Below are 20,892 nucleotides of genomic sequence, written 5' to 3'. Positions count from 1 at the left end.
TTTGTTTTTCCACATTTTTTGTTTAGCAATACGACAATGATCTTATTTCTAGTCCATACAATTTCTTCTTTTCTCGTAGTTTAATTTTTATTTATTAAAATTATTCTTTTTTTATTTTCATTAATTTTTTTTCTTTCACTTAGAAACCTTAATTTTTCTCCCTTCATGCTTTTTTTCTCCAAATAGTTGTTTAAGCATCTAGGGCGGTATGATTGTTTTACAAATTGAAAAAAAAATTGGGTGGCCCGCTTCACCTGGGGATTTACAGAAATTGTTTTGTGCTATATACTTAAACTACTTATAGATTAATAAAAATAATAAAGTCATTCCAAAAAATATTCCTGCCAACATTCACAATTGACCCCAGTAATAGTTATTTACAGTCGCGTGTGGTAATTTACATTTTACAGCGCGAAATCAGTTTGAAGCACGACGGCCTGCTATTGAGCGCTGTAAAATGGTTAACGCACAAGAGTTGTATTAAACTTTTTGGCCGAAAAATTTTAATTTAAATAATTGGGTTTTTTAAAATTTATGAGAACTGTCACATCTGACACTTATAAATTTTATCATCTGTCAATTCTGTCAATTTTGTAGTTGGTGCACAAAAAATACACAAGATGGCGCTGTATAAAAAACGTTTTAATTTGACTTTAAAAATAGCAATATTGTCTTAATTGAGATATTAATTTAGGTAGATTCCACTTTGGTGATCAATCTTCATTATGGCAAAGTGATTTTAATTTATAAACGCATCTGAAGAGCAGACGATTTGAGCAATTTGAGCACAAGGGTGCTTGTAAATATAATGTTTCCGAAGATGTCAATTGAATGTTAATTTGACGTTTACAATTCATGAGGCCAAAAAAGTTATTTAAAATTTTTTTAATAAATATTTTAAATAAAACTTTTAAAAACACGAACGCGTTATCAGAATATTACATATTTATGTACCATGTCGCGCTATAATATCGTTCGTTCCTAATAAATTAAATTTTCTTTAACGACTACCATTAAGCTAGCACTGAATAAGGTAAATTTCCCCAACCATCACAACTTTAAAATTCCCCTGACACATAAAAGAGTTCCGCCACCTCATAACCAAACATAATAAAAAAATTTCGATGATTGCGGCGCATCTAAAAAGCCCTCAAGACAGCGAGATCCCCAAAGCTTTCAAATTTCGCTTGCTCCGCAACCCTAATGAAACTTCCCGAATCTTCTTCCCTAAAATATTCCAAGAGCAAAAATCAAACTCCATCAATGTCGTCTTAATATTTGATCATCTTTTGGTTAAAACTAGGTCGATAAGAGAATTATTTATTCGTTGGATAAACGCGAGTGCAATCGACTGATCGATTTTCGCATGCAAAATAAATATAAAAATTTGTTTGGCAGGTCGGTTGCGGTTTGATAAAAATACTCACTCTGATTGGAATTTTTGCAGAAAATATAGTCGAATTAGTCTTGTGGCATCTTCTTGCAATTTAATTTTTCCTTTACTTTACAGCTTCCATAAATATTTAACCACTTGAAGACCTTCTTCTCACGTTGTGTCAACTCAATACAACCTCACATGCAAACGAAATTTCCTTTGACCCTTTTCCAACATGTGTAACGTATTTTCGGTGCAAAAGGCGTAAAACCACAATTTTTCGACGAAATTTGCCCGCATGATTTTTTTCAGCTGTTTCTAGTTCAGTGGCGGAAACGAGTTCGCAGACTCTTTGTGTCTGAGCCTTTGTGCTCTTCTTAATGAATGGCTTCGATTATCCCAAAGAAAATAGAGATTATTGCTTTTGTAAGTGTTATAAAGAAAATCAATACCGCGACCACAATATGACGGTATATAAAATTTATTAGAACGTTATTTTATTGCGGCTAAAACTACGCTTCAATAAACGAGCTTTTATGTAAGATTTAGTGGAATTTTACTAATTTCATAAAAATATGGAGGCGAAAACACCATAATTTTACATTAAACTTAATTAATGTTTTCATAAATGCGAGCTGCGGTGACACTAAAATTTTACATTCTCTTTAAAACCTCTTCGAGTTTTCCGTGCTTAAGCTTGGATAAATACGTTTACAGAGGATATTCAAAATTTACGGCGATATTGAGCTGTAGAAATTTTATAACTGATGCTCAGAGTATGCCATTAATGTCGGAATAAAGTTAGGTTCATGGGCCATGAACGCAGATTTTCCAACTTATTTGTATGTTCTCTAGACATGTGGATAAAATTTGGACAATTTTCTTATACTAAAGCAAATTGTATAAGCAAAATAATATTAAACTGTTGATAAATATTAAAACAAATAGACTGAAGGAAAATAATCAAAAATCTGACAATACCTATAATGTAGGACATTTGCTGTGTGAAACCAATTTAAATACTTATACTCGTATGATTAGAATGAGAATTTGATACCAAAAATCGATGCAATACGTAATAAATTTTATTTACAACAATAAATCTTTTTTCGGTCCTAACATTGTTTTGACATTTATTTATTATTTGACATGCATTTGATAACATTACATAAAAATGTAATGATCATAGAAATAGCAGTAAATAAAAAATAAAAAATCATGTTCAGTACTCTCGCGAAAAAGTAAAAATATTTTCTTTATTTATTGAAATCTGGAAGTAAACTTCGTCAACACATATTTCCGTCAATACCGATACTTACAAACTTTGCCCCCAACCTGTCAATACATTGAAAACTTCATTCGTCGTTGGATTAAAAAAACACTGCAGGCACTGCACAATTCTCCTTAAAACTTAATACAAACTTTCCGTCAGCTTTTAAAGCTTTACCATGAAGTTTCGCAACGAAATATTTAAATTTCAATTACTTTTCCCTTACTCACCTCAGTCTTGCATTGAAAAGTTTTAGGACTTTTCTTCCCATCTTCTCCAGCACATTAACCCTTGAATTAAATCCGAAAAATAATACACTTTATTATGACAAATTCCGAAACTCCCGAAAGAGGCATTTTCCTGTGGAAAACCCGATTTCCCTCTAATCTTCAGTGAGAATCATTTCTGGCCACCGCCACTGCTGTGAAAATCAATTTCAGAAGTGCTACAACTTGACGATTGCAACAAATCTGCAAAAAAGCAACATGGATTTTAAAGCTCGTGAGAAAACAAATTAAGCCCACACCAAGCATTAGCTTGATTTAAGACAGTTCCGCTAAGCTAGCGTGTACTTAATTTGACGATGGCGGTTTAGATGGGATTAAAAACAAAATAGAGATAAAACTCGAGCCACAATTTCATTAAAATGCCACAGAGGGGTTCAAAGTGAGAGATTTTTTACGATGGCACCAAAGGGAGTGATTTTTTTTAGGGCGAGATAATCGTTTTTGCGTTGGGTTTTAATTTTGTCATGATGTGTGTTTTTGTAACTGCGAGTCATGGAAGTGACTGGAAAATATTGGCGTGATTAATTGCTGCCAGCCAAGTGTTCAGTGACAGAGACACGCTTTTCACTCAAACGTAGTTTCGTGTCGTTATTTACAGTGGACATGGTTTTTCACGGAAGTATGTGCATATTTTATTTTAAAATCTATGTTGTTGAAGTTTAATTTAATCAATTACTGGGTAGATCGATTGTGTTAGAAAAGCAATTATATGAAGGATTTCAGTTTAGAACACTAATTTCACAAGGTATGATTAATGATATTCTTTGAATTTCATTGTTCGGCGCTTCGTAAGTCAAAATTTTCGGCGTGTGTTTGAGACGAGTTTTCATGTTATTATTTTACTTTAATTATGTCTTACAAATTATAATTATTGAAATAACTAAGTTATAATGAAAGAATCTGCATCCTCAAATTTATGTTCTACATTGTCGCTCATTATAATCCTCGCTTTGTAAAAGTTCTCGGACATATTTTCGGTTGGGAAAAGATGAATTACAAAGTTACAGGATACTTTACTAGAAGGACAACTTTCTGAAGGTCTTACAATTTTCTGAGATATTAAAAACGATTGATATACGTATACATATTAATTAATTAACTCTACACTAAAACGCGCTGGGTGAGCCACGTACTTACAAACGTATCTCCTCCCGCACCGTACCTTTTTCGCTTCTTTTGCCGCGGCCCAAAAATCGACGAGTTTTCCGTCTATCCTACCGTCGGGTTTTCATCCTCTTCGGCCGTTTGGTTTTCGCGAAATAAATTTTTAAAACTCGGGGTTAATCCTGTGGCCTTTGGAATATCGCTCTACGTTGGTTGACGTGGGGACCAAACTATTAAGCCAAGAGACAGTCATAAAAATCTCTCAACGTTTTAGAAAAGGATCTGATTTTTTGTACACACAACATGTACGGTAGCGGCTTTTTCGTCTCGGCACTTATTTAAATCGGTCCGAGCAACGAAGAAAATTGATTTATTAATCGAGTTCGGCATATTTTTAATACAGGATCTCTTTGACCATCAAGGTGTGTTTTCGATATGTATGCGTAACTTACACTTCAAAATTTGGAAGCATGTTTCGAAACTTTTCTTTACAAGGGCGAATTCATTGTAGACTAACATTTGTTGACACTCTGTACAAAAAAATTGCTTAGATACCAAATACAGGGTGTCTCAAAATTCGCAAATTCCGAGTTCAGAGCGTTGTAGAGAATCACTTCAGTAGTTTAAATATGAAAAAAAAAAAATCAAGATTTGAGACTTCCCCACAAAGATACATTGATCTGAATGTGCAGTCCTTAAACTGCCTTTTCTTCAAATTCAGGGTAAAAATTCCAGTTTTTATTGTTATTTATGGTGTTGATGATTGTAGATAATAATAATGTAAAACAATTTCTTGAAGAGTTTGCTTTATTTGAGAGTAAACAAATCTTAAATTTTTGGAATTTTTCTAAAAAGTGGAACGGCAACGAGGCTAGAAATTAGTCTGTTACTATGGATACAGGCAATTATAAATTTTGTCAAAATCTGTCACCCCGCTAAAAATTTGATTCAAATGATGGATTTTTATTCAAATAATGAATACGCAGACATGAATTTGGTATTGGAGGCATCAGATAACAGACCTGTGGTAGTTGCTCGCCTATACAAGGAAGCGATAGCTCAATTGACCGTTATCCAATTCCAGGACTCTTTCGTCGCTGGACGCGTAAGCATTAAGATGATTCCCCACATGGAAAAGCAGATTCTTACCGCTACCCATAACGATCCAAAAATTAGTACACGAAATTTGGGTCGTCAGTTAGATGTGCGTCTTTCTTTAGTGAGCAAGCTGCTTAAAAGTGGCAAAATTGACATTACTTGACAATGTCAGTTACAAGGTTTCGAACATATCTAAGCAATACAAATAGAAATCATAAGATAGGTCAGGATGTGAGTTTTGCAATGTTGTCGCATTGAACAAAATTAAAATGTTTACATTTTCTTCAGAAAGTGCGAAAAAAATTTTTTTTTAAGTATTTACGGGCACCACTGGGTTCCCCCTACCGCGCTCTGAATTCGGAATTCTCTAATTTTGAGACACCCTGTATACAGGGTGTCCGTAGAGTGGCGCACCACCTTGAACGGGGGTAATTCAGTGGTCCCCCAGACTACCAAAAAAATGTTAAAAAAAATTCCAGACTCTCTGTTATCGCAGGAGGACCGAAAGAAAATTAGGAAAATGGTAACATTGCCAGAACTGTACCCCCCATAATTTAAATTTTCAGTATTCAAAGCCATAGTAACGTTGCTGTTGTATTGTTGGCGTTAGTCAGGTCGGCTCATGAACGATGCCGCACTGATTCAAAAATCTTCTTAACAGTTTTCAGACATTTCTTACAAGATTTTTTCAATTTTTTTTGCACCATGCCTTTGCGCAAAATGTCCTTTAGGTAATAAATTCATTTGAACGTAAAATTATTGCACAGAAATCGTTAATTTTCGCATCAAACTTTGCCTCTTCAATTCATCATATCTCGAAAAATTGAAGACATGGATTTTTTTTAACATTTTTTTCGGTGATCTATGGCATTGTCCGATGATACAGTTTTACGGTGGTGCGCGGCTTTCCGGACACCTGTATCTAACAGACTCTTTTAAAGGATACGCATGCAAACAACAGATACAAAATGAAATGAACGCGACGCGTATGCCTATTTTTCTCAAAGTGTCAATTCCGACTAAATATCAAAAAACAGATTTGCACGATTTTATCGAAAGTTAAGGCACACGTAAAAAGATGATAATTAGAGTTAACCAAAGGTAAATGAAATTGATGCTACGAGTTCGAATTTTATTGACTACTTACGACTCGGCCGATTTTTAATCGTTGTAAGGCAGTTGATATTAGAGGGATTAAAAATGCAAGTGTGTATGGCTTAATTGAGGTACTCACTACATAAAAGAAGTAAAAATGTATACCCGGATAAAAGAGTCAAATAAATAAAGTTAAAAAATGATCCTATATTAGTTTAGAAAAAAATCCAAACTTCTGCTCACATAATGTTGACCCATTTTAAGCCGTTCCCTTCAGAAAAAAACGCTTCCTATATGACATTTTAAGGAATCCCATTACAGAAATTCTGCTACTGAAATATGCATCTTTCGCACATGAAAAGCTTCCAGACATACCACAGCGCCGCATGTATTCCAAGCATTTAAAAAACAATATGAAAACAAGCTTTGTAACTTTATTTTCATCACAATCTATTGATAATATCAAAATAATTGCTTCCGTAATTACAACTAGAACATAACTGTCATATATAAACAGGATGAATAATTGATGACCGTTTCCTAAAAGTCTCGTATAATCCCTCTAATTGAAACCGACACTAAATCTTCTTGATATGTCTTATTGGCGCGACATTAGCGACCTAGACTCAGGTTTCTTGGGTCTGATTTATTACCATTTTGTCACGATTTCCCCATTATTCGCAGCTCTTCGTGAACGCAACTAAAAACCTCGTTCAGCTGTTAATTAAATCTTCTACAAAATTAACGAAGCTTTATGCACATTATTGTGCGAGTCGGCTTAGATAAATTTACCCCATTGGGGTTGTCGTGTGCAACATTTGCATGTGAAAACACGAACTTTTAAAATCATAGTGATCAATGGTAGATACCGTGAAATCGTTGAATTGCACGTGATACTTAACTAGAGTACTTCAGTTTATTTTTTAATTAGGTGGAGTGGATGGGAGTGATCGAGATGCTTTGCGGAAAGTTAGCCCCATTTGGGATTAATTAAAAATGATTAATGTCTAATAACTGTGATATTGAACCAACAAATTATTAAGATTGATTATGGGTAAAACTTTGTACTGGGGCTTAAACCTTCATTATTAATAAAAAAGATTGAAAATAAAGTTAAGAAGAAGGTGGTGAGACACTAGCTATTTTGCAAATTAAAATCGAGCGTAACATCCATGTCACACTACAGTAGAACCTCGATTATCCGAGTGCGGATTAACCGTGCAAGGGTGTTCGTTCGATTATCCGTGCCTCGATTATCCGTGCATTACAAAAAACACACAAATCGAAGACTCCGTACTTTTGCTTCTATTGTTAGAAATCTTAAAATTTGGAATTTCACGAGTAATGGTTGGAGTTTTTATTTTTTTCTACAATCCCAGCAAAATCGAGCAAAATCGGCTTTGTCATAGGTTTGACACTTAGCGCTTGATGACAAAGATAATACCAACGTGCATCAGATAACATTACTAAAACACATCTTATAAAAAAGCAGTATAAAAGTCATGTACAATACTCTCTCAAAAAGCTCATAGCGAAAGCTCGCTCCGACTACGTCGTCGAGCCGCTCGTTTCGCTGTGAGGACTTTTCTTCGCTTGAACTGTAAGTCATCAATACACAGTTTTATGTCACTTTTACGCACTTGTCCCTAAAAGAGTGTTATTTCGAAATTAAAATATAACAATCAAAATGTCAACTCTATAGAAAACATATATTAGGCTATCGTTTTTACAAGACTAATATAAGCAGACTTTCAAAATTATCCACTAATCCAACGTTGCTGAATCTCTGAAGACTTTACATATAAACTAGCTTATGGTGATCGCTCTTAAACGTTAAATTAAAGCTCCCCACAGCGCTTCAAACTACTTAGCAAACTAATATACTGCGAATTTCAATGCACCTGTCTAAGCTAACCATCAGCACATTTTTGTAATTAGCTCTTAAAATAGAAACAAACTCCTTAAATAATTCATCAAACAAACTTATATTGATCATATCGTTAACTCGACCAAACAACATTTTTACAACTAAAAATTCGGAAATTTGTTATTATTTAAGGTCACTTTGTCTCATTTTAACTTCATTTAGTAGTCATATCGATCTGGAAGAGCATGTTGCACCATCGAATGGAATAGAAAAAATATGGAACGTCGTTATCTCTAATTTTCTTGCTTGTGATCATGATATTATTATACTTCAAACGTAAAACGGAATTACTCGGGTTAGTTGGCAGAGTGATTGCCAAATTTCGCCAAAGCATTAATTAGAGAGTGACTAGTAAGAGTTCAAACAGATAATTGGAGCCTTCCTCAGAGAGAACTAATATGAGAGCTCTAGGACAGTTTGAAGAGATAGTGTGAATTCTTTGAAATAAATATTGAAAGTTCAAGAATACTTCTTGGCACAAATTGACACTGTAAATCTTAACTGAGCACATAGAAGATGGTTTGTACATACAAGCTATAAAGTGTTTCTTGAGACAAATTTTATAACGCTTACATTTGTAGTTGTTCTTAAATACTCTATAAAAGTTTAACAAGTGTAGGTATGCTTGCTTATTGGTTTAATTGATTGTGCACAGAATATTTAAAAAAAATTCAAATAAATAATAATGGCGAGGAAAAATAAATCGAAAAGATAAAAGTTTTCGTTACACAAACACACTTATAAATACTTACAGAAATCGATTTAGGAACTTTACCATTAACGTTATAAATAATAAACTTTTCTTGAGAAGTGGAATTAACTTCTTTAACTTTTCATATTTTGTCATAACTTTTCAATTAAACTTCACTCCAAACGCTAATGTTTCTTTTTGAAAAAATAGTAAAAAGCAGAAATTGAATATTTCTAATAAATGTGACCTTGAATATTACCACTTCAAAACTTTATGCAATAACCTCAATAAAATATATTGAAATACGTAGAAGCACTTTAGAATAATGGCGTAATTTGAATTAGAAAAACGATTACGTTACTGCATTGGTAGCGCAATGATATAAATTTAAAGAAAAGTATGTTCCTTACTGTCAAGTTTTAATAACAATTTATTGAAAAATGATTATCTTCTTTATAATTAGCCCGGCGCATCCACCATTTTAAAGTACAACTTTATTTTTAAAGACAAAAATTTGAAAATTTACGTGCGTTTAACAGTTTGGGAATATTTATATACACCAAATTGTCACAAGACACTCATTCTTATGAAGAATAATTTTCTGATTCACATTTTGTACGCTAAAAACTGTTCAATATCACAAAACAACAGAGACACCAAGTAAAACCTTTGTTGCATCTGAAGTAAATTAAAGAATAAATGACATTTTGAGACCAAAGACAAAAGTTTGGTTTAAACGTAGTATCCGACTGTGACCGACATCAGTTTGGAAACTCACTTGATAAAACAGTATTTTTCCTCAAATTTTCAACACAATTTAAGTTTGTGAATAATTCCACAAAAACTCGAAAATCGCCAAAGTTCAATTTGCTAGGCTAAACTATCAATGATGAAAAACAAATTTTGCGTCATATTCTAGAGCTTTTTTCAACTATGAACGTGTACTAATTATCAATTTTTTATTTTTAAAATTAAAGATGATTTTGGGGGTGGCTACTATTTAAAATTAAAATATGTATTTAGAGTATCAATCATCTCAACATTTATTCCAACTTCTGATCTTCCACAACTAAAAAAATGTTTCTAAGATTGTTTTTACCAAAGTGCCATCAAAAAATAAGAGAATTGTTTCTCTAAATTGTAGCCATCCATATTCGCGCGCAAATTTCAGTAATTGTCCTTGCGCCCATAAAACTTATTTAACAATCGTGCCGCAAATTAAACAGTGCTACAACTTCCGGTCGCTAATTGCAAATTTGAAGTGGGAGAAGTCTCTACAAACCACTGTTCATTAGAGTATCAGGCTTGCAATAAAACTGGAATCTAATTTTGAACAATTAAAGTAGTAGAGACAAGGAAAAACAAAGTAGGAACCACAACAAATAACAAATTGGGTCATTTTTGATTTAACTTTTCCACACTGGGACCTAAATATTTGATTTACATTGCAAAGAAAAATGACACTTTTGTACTGAATCCTTTTATGAAAATTTCAGTTAAAGTTCAATGACCATTCTTTCTATTTCCCTTTGAAAGCTTGGATAATTTGCTAATTACCCTTGCGCTGGAATTCCGTTCGATTTTAAAGCACAAGTTGATGTAAGCACCATAAATTTAAATTGAGCTGTGGTTGCGACTAGAATTTATTCCGAGTGTTATAGTCCAAGACAAGCTATATTTCAGGAAGTTTAATTAGCCTCCATCCCCAAATAAATGGTTCGATACAAGCAATCTTGTGTGTGCGCAACCTGCTTGCTGGTATTTTTTATCCACCACACACCCCTTTTGTATTTTTTTCGACCACAGTTATTAATGGGGTGACCAGACAAGCAGTGGAGAAATTATTTTCATACACGCAGACGGAAACTGTATGGATAATCCGGGAAACAACAAATTTTTTTGTCGGAATTTAATGAATTCGCGTAAATTTCCTTAATGTTAATGGAAGTGTTATGGTCAGTAAATTATAAGTAATGTACACTTCGCTTATATTTAGACTGTTGTGGTTTAGGCAGGTGCGTGGATTCGGAGGTAATAAAATCACAGGAAAGAAATAGTATGTCGAGGTTTGTATACTATTTTTTGTGACCAAATATGTAATAGTAATTATGTTTCTAGAAAGAGAAGACACTTTTCTGACCCAAACGTTATTATTTATTATTATTTTTTCCTGATATTCGGAGGAATTGAGGAAAATTAGAACGTTCAGGCCGGAAAAGTCTTCTCTCCTGTGGTATTATATTCTATTTTTGTCTACGTCCATGTAGTTTTTGTTTGTTTTCTTCCCCACTAAATGTTCAGCGCCATATAAGCAACCCAAAATACGCCCTTCTTTATTTACTCGTAGAAGAAAAATTAAATTCCACAGTTTAGAAGCAGACGACATAATGAATGTCATGTTCTCTAGCTAGTAGTAAAAAAAAAAATTTTTTAGCAGACTTTTACTTTGGCTGCCTCAAGTAAAAACACAGTATCTGCTTTTTAATAAATTTTTCGCTGGACTTAAAAATGATTTATTTAAAATACTTTGACAGATGATTTGAAATCTATACTTGTAATTGTCTTAACATTCTTAAATCACAAAAAGATAGATGACAAGTGGAGAGTTCAAATCATGTATGAACGCATTTATATAAATTATTTTTGGGTCCAGCAAAAAATTTATTATAAAGCAGATACCTACTGTGTTTTTGCTTGGGGCAGCCGACTTGTTTCGTTTTATATTTACAAGGGCAACTATATTTGACCATATTTTCGGTGGCTATATGTATATCTTATTCAAACCTAAAAAAACAATTTGCTCCGATTGAAAAAAAAGATTATAACTGCGACTTTCTCTATCCAGTAATCTAACAGTTTTGGAATACAACTTCTAATGGTTGGTAGTTTTTTTATTTATCTATACGATTACAGTGCCGATAAAACTCAAAACTTACACTTCGTGTTTTAAACTAATTATATTGGCCACGGTACGATAACATGCCTACAAATAGCTCCATCACAAAGAAATTTGAAATACAGTTAACACAAGTAGGTTTATTCCGATGTCCATTTTTCATTCCGCTGTTGTTTAAATTTTTATTACCCTTATTAGTCGATGATTGATAAATTGATAAACAAATCCTGAAGATTATCCCTTTGTAAATTTCGGACAGAACGAAATGAAATAAACAAAAAGCGCGAATATTGGAATTTATCTGCCCACAACTCTAAATCCATAAACCGAATACCCTGACTCTTTGTTTATGTCTTGTTGCACTTTAAACAAATAAAAAATCGATTATTAAGAAATCCAATAAGGAAAGTCCCCGTTAATTCAAAACATCTGTAAATATATGCGCAGCGACCTGTCATATTCGTGTAATCGAGATTTGCAAAATGCAAAGGGTGTAAACGTGTAATATAATTTGCAATTAGTGCAAGTTGATTAAAATGTCGACTCCAACCGGCTGCACATGGGGTGGATTTTACCCCGTCCCTTTATTTATTCCAGGATGAGCTTCTTGGTTTAAATATTTACGGTTTAATTCCGGAAACAGCATTCAAAATGAAAAACGACTACGGTTGCGCGTATCAATGTTGTGAAAGTTTTAGAGAGATTCGGTTTTAAGGTGATAAGAATTTGAAGGTTTACCGAGGCGGAAAGCGCAGATTGCCCATGCTGAAGTCAGCAAGTTCCGGTTCCGAAACGCATATTTTGGGAATGCAATCATGCAAAGTGTTTTCTAGTTTAAAAACAATGTCATTTCTATTTGCAACGTTTACTTGTAAACACGCTAACTAAAACGTACGAGTATGTTAAATTTGCCTTGGTAGCGAGGTTGGAATTGAGCACTATAGTGGCAATTTCAGTCTTCAACTATCTTCAAAGAGAGCTTTTATCAAACTGTGTCATATCTTGAAATAATTGCACAAAATCAAATGTCAATATCGAACCAATCATTAGTGTTGGAATTGGGGTGGAACTCTACACTGTAGGTAATATCAACACCGGTTAGTGAAATTCTGACTTTGACTAATTGAACTTTTGCAAAGCTGTCCAAAATGCTTTTAATTAAAGTGGTTTAGATAATAATAACGAATATTTTGGTGTATTTAGGAAATAAAATATCTTCTAACCTTTTAGAAAAATCAACAAATTTCGAAAAAAAATTGTACGACAGAAAATGACCTTCTGATTCGAAATCTAAAGTCCGTTCAGGTCCGAATTCAAAGATATTCTTGAAAAATCTTTTTTTTTAGGATTTCACTATAAAATTTTTTTTTTGTTTTTCTCGAAAACTTGCAGGGTTTTACCCGATAGTGTTTGGTTTCTTTAATAAACTGTCTAACAAAATATAAAACTCATTACTAGAGTTAGTACTTGAAAAAAAAATATTTTTCTTTCTCTGACAATGAGTCCTGGCCTGATGGAGCAAAACGGGTTTCGGATTCAGAAACGGAAGGCTTTAGAAATGACTTTCCACTGCTATCAGGTTGTGATTAGCTAGATATTAATTAAAAACTAAAAAAATCAAAACATTTTTCAAAGACTAAAGCTTGAACTTTATAATTTTATAGAATTAACGACAATTTTGCTTTCAATTTTCTTTAGCAATTTTTGCATAACTGTAATAAAAAAATTTAGTGTTAAACGATTTTTTATCTTGTAAACAAGATTTCAAACCCAAATTCATTAAAACTGGGATTTTGCCCTGAAGTTCAAAATCCATTTAATTCAAATTTGAATGCATACATAACAATGCAAATGCACCTTCAAGATGTAGGGATTGTTTCATAGGACTTGTAAAGTTTGTGCAACCAGAATGCATAATTAATATTCTCGTAACTGAGCCGGTTGTAATACTTACTAAACATGGTAATAATGATTATTTTTAAAAGTGAGTTAATTAGAGCACTAATTAAGGAAGCTCAACTTTCTATAAATTCATTGTCGCCAAATACTTTTCCGGGTGTAATCTTGTTAAAGTTAATTTAAAGAAAAACACATTTTACTTTTAAATTATTCCTCTTCTTATTAAATTATTAAATATAAATTTATGATAATTAAAAAATTAAAAATCTATTAAGTTTTAGTACAAGAAAAAATATCTAAAATCCGTACATAAATAAACGCTCTATGTAGGTAAATTAGATCTAGCTGTAATTAGAACTAGTTTAATTAGATCTGGAAACTTGGAAACTAAAGTATTTAAATTCAGTGGACCAAAAGCGTTTTTACAACATTTAAAGCTCGTTAAAAAATAAAAAATACGAGTTAATGGTAAAACAAGCCGTTCATTAAACATGGCGGAGACTACAATTCTCCAATTAACACATGAAATAATAAGGATGTAGCAAGCTCTAATTTTCTACATTATCTTGTTGGTTTTCTCTAAATTTATATTTTAGAGTGGACAATAATTTAGTCAATAGCGGCGTGGAAACTGCTAATAAAAATATTGATACTATTTTATCCTGATTTTCTATCTAGTGAGGCACATGTTTACTGTTAACTTTAAACCACAACGAAGGAACTAAAAGCCTCTTTGCACTTAATCCTGCTAAAGTCACCCATTATAAAGTGAAACTTTATTACTCATAAAACATGACATTTATAAGCTTATTTTATTATAATGAAAGTGTCATTTAAACAGGATTTTATTAGTCTGTTTGAATGACAATCCATTTCTCAATTATCCTGTTTACACTTCTAGAATCCTGTTGTTTCCTGATAATAGAGCAATTATCGACTAGTCCCATCTGCAATCAAAACTGGTCAATTGCCTTGAGAATTGTGTCCGATTCGCTGGTTGATGGAGACAAATGAGGCTCCATTTTATACCTATTACCAATACACTTTCAAAGCTGTATTTCAGGGATCCAATATCTTTTGTGGCGGAAAAATTATATCAATTTCAGGCGCCAGTCTATGAATGAATTCGCATTCATGTCAAGCTATGAACTCGGTTTTTGTTAGAAATTGCCACACGACTGACAGATTATTTCGCCATTAACTTCAGCGATTTTGGTTTAATTTCAAAAATAATTATAGAGAAGTCATTTGACAAGTAACAGGGAATTATGTCGAAGTCACGCAAGTTATTTCTGGTCCCAGTTCAGGGATTGTTGCGTGAGATTATTTGCGAAGAAATGTTTAAAGCGCTCTATTGAGCAATGAAATGTTACTTGATTATTAAGAAGGAAATGACATACTGGTAATGAATGGAAAGAAAGAATCGAAAGCACAGTAGTAATTTAACAAACTTTTCTAAACGAGATTTGTTGGTTTGTGATCTAATCAATTTGTAATACAAGACTATACGTTATTTTTCTTGCAAAGGATTTACCGATTTACAAAGAAGCAATTGTAGAAATCAGCAGAATTTGAAAGGGATACATAGCAGTTTTGATTAATAGATTGTCCCCGCAAGCCACTAATTTTTTACAGCTGATTTTTTAGTAATCGCAAATGATAAAAAATATAAAGTTATACTAAATGAAATGCCTGCTAATTTGCACTAAAAATAAAAAAAAAACAACTTTATTGCTGACGCTTTTCAATTTGATAAATGTGGCAGTTCTTGTTTGAAATTCCGCAGGAATTGCAGAAGTTCAAAAAATTAGCATTTTGTAACTCGCTGGACTGGCAATCACAGAGTCGCATTTTAAATTTGCCGCTTACGAAAACTTGTTTGCAGGAAAAATGATGTTACAGTACTGGCGTTTATCGCCGTTTATTTATTTTCTCTTTTATGTTCCTCTGATAGCAATATTTTTTCTCAGCCATTTTCTTAATTCTAATTCCGTTGTAACAGTTACAGAGTTAATACTCAACGGCCATGTTCTAATCTTCTTCCCTCCAAGGGATATTATAATGAAATGGTTAGAGGTACAAAATTAAATCGTAAAGATATAACACGTGTACCTATAGCTCATAAGGACATAAGACATCAGGAAGGACACAAAATGAGAATTACGTCTACAAAATCCTTGCTAGTCGTTATGCAGGTTGTAAAGGGTGGAATTGCAGGACAGTATAAAATAAAAGCTCGATATCCCAGTTTCGTAAAATAAAAAAACTGAGATAGAAATTTTACGATGGCAGTAACTTCCTGATATTTCTAAAGTTTTTATTTTTAACGAACAAAGTTTTGAAATATTCAAATGAAAAATTTCGATCCGAACAATAGGAACTGCAAAATTTAAAGTCTATTGTTTAAATTTCAAGATCTTTTCGTGTTCAAAGTAAATGACTGCAAGACAAAAACTCTGGGAACAGACAACAGGAGAAGCCCGAACGAAATTGATTCAAACATAAAATCAGAATCTGATTGTTTATAACGCGATTTACTCTCTCGTGTGACCTACCTAATAATTTTATGAATACGCTTCTTAATAACGGGTATGAAATTTCCAGCATCGTCGTGATTGAATTTTCACGCCTCGACAATTTGCGGTTTTCCGTCATCCACTTTGGTGTATTAAAAACAATTCCAGTTTCCCCAACAAAAGTGGCATTAAAATTTTATGCAGACCCGCTAATACCGAATTATGATTTTTCCACGATTTACATTCTTTTATCATTTTAATTTCGATCCCCATGATATCGTGTTTCAGCGTCTGGAAGCACACGATTATTGCGTTCTCGCCATAGCAACCAATTCTCGTCCTAACTACCAATCGTAATTTTCAGGAGCTTCAGGATGTTGTATTAATGTTGCGTGAATTCTAATAATTTTATAGCTCTCCAGCTTATGGTCCATTATCTAGCTTGGTCCGAGCAAAAACATTTAGCCAAATTTATTGATAGTGACTCAATAGAATCTAATTCCGAAACACATAATTTAGTCGATGTTCCTCCACCTGGAATTATTGCTAAGTCGTGCTTTTCCAGGTGAAAATCAGAGGGAATAAAACTTCGATCGAAGCACGCATGAATATTCATTCTGTATTTGCGTATTATTGAAAGCTTTAAATGCAGATAGGTCACGTTTCTCTTCAATAAGTTTGATTTTTTTTCAGGAAAACCATCCCGTTATCAATAATCGAAGAAGACAGCTATGAAAAAGATGTCTTGTTCTACGTGCAGTTGGGAGAACCTCAAATGTCTGGTGGTAAGAATTTCAATGAATGTCAGTGTCGTTCCTCTTCATATCAATTTTTTTCATACTCTCTTCTGCACTTCCTCTATCTACTCGGTCACGATGCATGTTATGTAAGTAAACTGTTTTTTATTTTTCTTCCTTTTTCTCATATATGCTAAATGCACACTTTATCACGCAATGCGTCAATTTGAAAGGAAAATTACGGCTTAGTTACCCTCCACGACGTGACTGGCGCTTCTTTTTTATTATTTGAGGAAGATTCATAAAAAAGGCTGGTCACGTTCTATTAAATTAGGCAAAGACAAAAACCAGATGGGGTTTCCTATAAATACCCGAATGGGCGCGGTTAGCACAGGCAGCATCTTATACCAGATATGGATTGTCAGATACGTTTTTTAGAATCTCTTTAATTTTGATAACAAACTTTATCACACACCAGAGTCACTTTGCTTTTTAACAGAACTATGCCTCCCATGCAATATTTTTACATCTTCTTTCTGAGAAAATCACCAAATTTTATCGAAATTGGAATTTGATTCGTATCGATTATAATAATTACACACCCATAAAGCGAAAAATAAATTTCATGGACATACAGTTTGTAATTTGTCTGTTTACACAATCAGTTCTACAAACATTATGTAAATTAACTAAAGTAGGTAATCTGAGGGTAGTAAAATATACTTTGTTTTAGTTGGATTAATTCTGGAAACCAATGCGGATTTGTAGTACCTATTATTGACAGCAAGTGAACGTATTTTATCGAATGGCGAATCAACAGACAAACAAATCTCAATAATTTTTTTCTAAACATCCGTGGGTTTTGATCGATCGTCAAACTGTTTATTTTGTGAATGGATTCCTGTGGCAGCCAAAGCTAAAATTAACGAACATTTAAACATCATAATTGGTTACTAGTTGAATTTTATAGCCTACTGTTGGTAATTTATTTGCAAGTAGTTCAACTACACGGCTACTCCGCTGCTTGTCTTATTTATTTATAACTTAGTAGTCTAACTACTGGTGTACTTCCCCGCCTGTATTATTAATTTATTTACCAGTAGTCTTACTACACGACTACTTCCCCGCGTGTCCTTTTTACAAGTAGTCCAACCACACGGCCATTCTATAGCGTGTCTTATTTATTTACAGGTAGTCTGACTACACAGCTACTCCTCGACTGTTTTCTTTTTTTTACAACTGGGCTAACTACATATTTTCTTGCGCTCTTGTTTTATCTATTTACAAATAGTCCAACTACACGGTTATTTCCCCACCTGCATTATTTATTTACAAGAAGTCCAACTAAACAGCTACCTACTTCTCCTACTACTCCCTCAATTGTCTTATTTACAAGTGGTTCAACTTCCCCTATGAAACAAGTAGTTCAACCACGCGCTAGAGACAATATAATTAGTCCCACCATGCATTAGAAAATTTTGCGGAGCGAACCATAACATAAAATTTCCACGTATTTTAAAAAATATATTTAATTTAAAGAATAAAAAGAGACGATGGGCGAAAAGGAATTTAACATTTATGAATGGTCGAAAAAATTGAAAAATCTAAAAAATGTAACTTAACTATACATACAATAATTTCAAACAATTTACATGGTATTTTTGAAATACACTACCAAACAAAACACGGTAATTGGTGAAGACAAGTAGAATCAATAGGCAAAAGATGCTGTATGTAAAAATCTTTTCATTTTCAAGATAAAATTGTTCGAATATTTAGTCAAAATTGCCAGTTCTCCACTGGATTAAAGAATATAATCTTAATTGCTAAGCAACAATCCAAGGTTTGTTGTTTTAGTTGGGTACATATTTTCATCAGTGCTGATCCAAGTAAGTGGTGAAAGATTTTTTTGTTATTGTTAGAAAAAAATAAAATATAGTCGATTTTATTCCTTAAGGCTATCTAAGATCATGTTTAATTTTTGGTAGTGTATTTCAAAAACACTGTATGTTTTATCAAAACATGTTTTTGGATATGTACGCTACCGCTCAAAAGTATTTGCTCACTTAAAAGTATTAATAATTCTTTTGGGGTTTAGCGGTTATTTCTGCTGATTCTGTGGTAAGAGATAATCATTGCACGCGTTTCCACACCTAACTTAACTTTCTTCAGCATTTCCGTACAAAACTGCCACTAATTTTTTGAGAAAAACTTGGAGAACAATTAAACTTCCGCAACCATAAATTAAAGAAGTTTTGTTGTCAAAGACCTTCACGATATTAAAAAAACGGTAAACGTCAATCAACACTTTAGTTTTTACATTTATAGACTGATGAATTGTGAAAATATGTGAGACGATAACTTTTTCAATTAAAGTACATTAAAAAACTTTAAAAAAATGATATTTTCTAAAATATCAAAAGAAGAAAAAAATTGTTGAAAAAATCAGTGAAATATATAAACATGAAAACAAAAAACGCCAAACAAAAGCGAAAGAAAGAAATTATTTTATTTACCTAAAAAAAATGTTGGTGGGCAAATACTTTTGAGCGGGAGTGTATAAAATACGTATACCTGGTAAAATATTTTTCAATAATGTAAACTAATTAATCTACCTTTTGAAACATTAAAGGGATGGGGCTGCAATATCCAGGATAACTTTCCTTCACCTAGTCTTGACCTAGCGAATTATATTTGTCAAATAACGAGGAAACCATTTATGTAAATTCTGGTCTATAGTAATCTAAATTTACCCAAAGGAGGTCAAGTTCTACCAATTCAAAATCACATTACGACGTTATTTGATTTACGAATAGAGACTGACTTAAATTAAAATAGCCACAGTAATGTATCTCAAATTCATAGCTTCTTATTTTCCATTGAAACGTGGCAAGGCTCTTTTAAAATAAGATGATTATAAGACCTTTCCACCATCGCTATAAAGTTTTAATTAGAATTCATGGCAACACGTACTAATTTAATTCTTTAAAATGTGCCTATAGCTAACAAACGGTTTAATTTATTTCACTGAAGTTCTTTGTGGATAAAACACGCTAGTTCATACATGCACTACACTCAACTCTGCTCTTAATGTCACCGTCTGCTCCAATTCATTTTATTTTCGATCGTACTGTATTATCGATTAGGGAATTCCCTTGTACTTTCGATCCTTCAGAGACACATTATTCATTGTGTAAGTCCATGTGTGGGAGCAAACATGATTGGTATGAATACTTAGTTTATATTTTCAAAGTCCGGGAATTGGTCCCGGAGTAAGACACTAAAAGTAAAGAAACAATTTTATTAATAATAAATGAGATTATTTTTAAAGAAAATTAAATAGACAAATTTTAAGACCCACGTAATCAATGAGACCCCAAACTTCAAAATTGAAGGACTTTAAAACAAGACATAAAAGAAGAATTAAGTTGCAACATGGGATTGTAAGTTCTTTATGTTTGAATGTAAACTTTACAGCTCTCTTATTCCACTAAATGGCTTAAACTCATGAATAAATTAAAACCAAAAGTCTCGAATGAAAATCAGTCCCATTTTTCAACGAATGAATAATTGCTTTCAATCAAGAAAATCGATTAGCACGCTACTTTCAACACGCATCTTTCTAAAAGAAAAGTCACGTTCGATGTCAGGTTCTTGCATTACTTCACTAAGAAACTATATGTCCCTCCGGGACACTAAGGAGTGTCAGAACTTAAATGAAAAAGCGTCTTCATGTAGTAAAATCTTTAAGTACAGTTCATCCGTCGATATTGACGGGGAAACTTCAACGGTGTTAGCACAAGGAAGTTAATGAGCTACTTTAATTAAACTGGAAATTGAAAAGTGAAAAAACACGATCTTTCATTAAAATCCTGTCCGTCAATCGATTGTTGACATAAATGCGGAACAACCTCAACTGGCAGCTGGGTTTAAAAGAGACATTACAGTTCGGCACGCCGGAAAAGTGTTGAGCAAACATTACGAAGAGATTGATACC

At 33.0% G+C, this 20,892-nt stretch overlaps 1 protein-coding gene across 2 annotated transcripts in view; it reads left to right on the top strand.

The window, feature by feature from the left end:
• Nucleotides 1–20,892, top strand: part of Calx (sodium/calcium exchanger 3) — a 58,001-nt gene that overhangs the window by 26,283 nt on the left and 10,826 nt on the right. For both annotated transcript variants that reach the window (XM_088031000.1, XM_088031006.1), the window contains exon 3: nucleotides 16,852–16,943. In XM_088031000.1, coding sequence (XP_087887126.1) covers nucleotides 16,852–16,943 — 92 coding nt within the window. The remainder of the gene's footprint in view (nucleotides 1–16,851; nucleotides 16,944–20,892) is intronic.

This window comes from Gnatocerus cornutus, chromosome 1 (assembly GCF_029298725.1).
Source record: "Gnatocerus cornutus isolate USDA-ARS CGAHR chromosome 1, icGnaCorn1.1, whole genome shotgun sequence".
NCBI lineage: Eukaryota > Metazoa > Arthropoda > Insecta > Coleoptera > Tenebrionidae > Gnatocerus > Gnatocerus cornutus.
The sequence above is the reverse complement of the archived record's forward strand: the minus strand, read 5'-3'. Positions and strand labels throughout refer to the sequence as shown.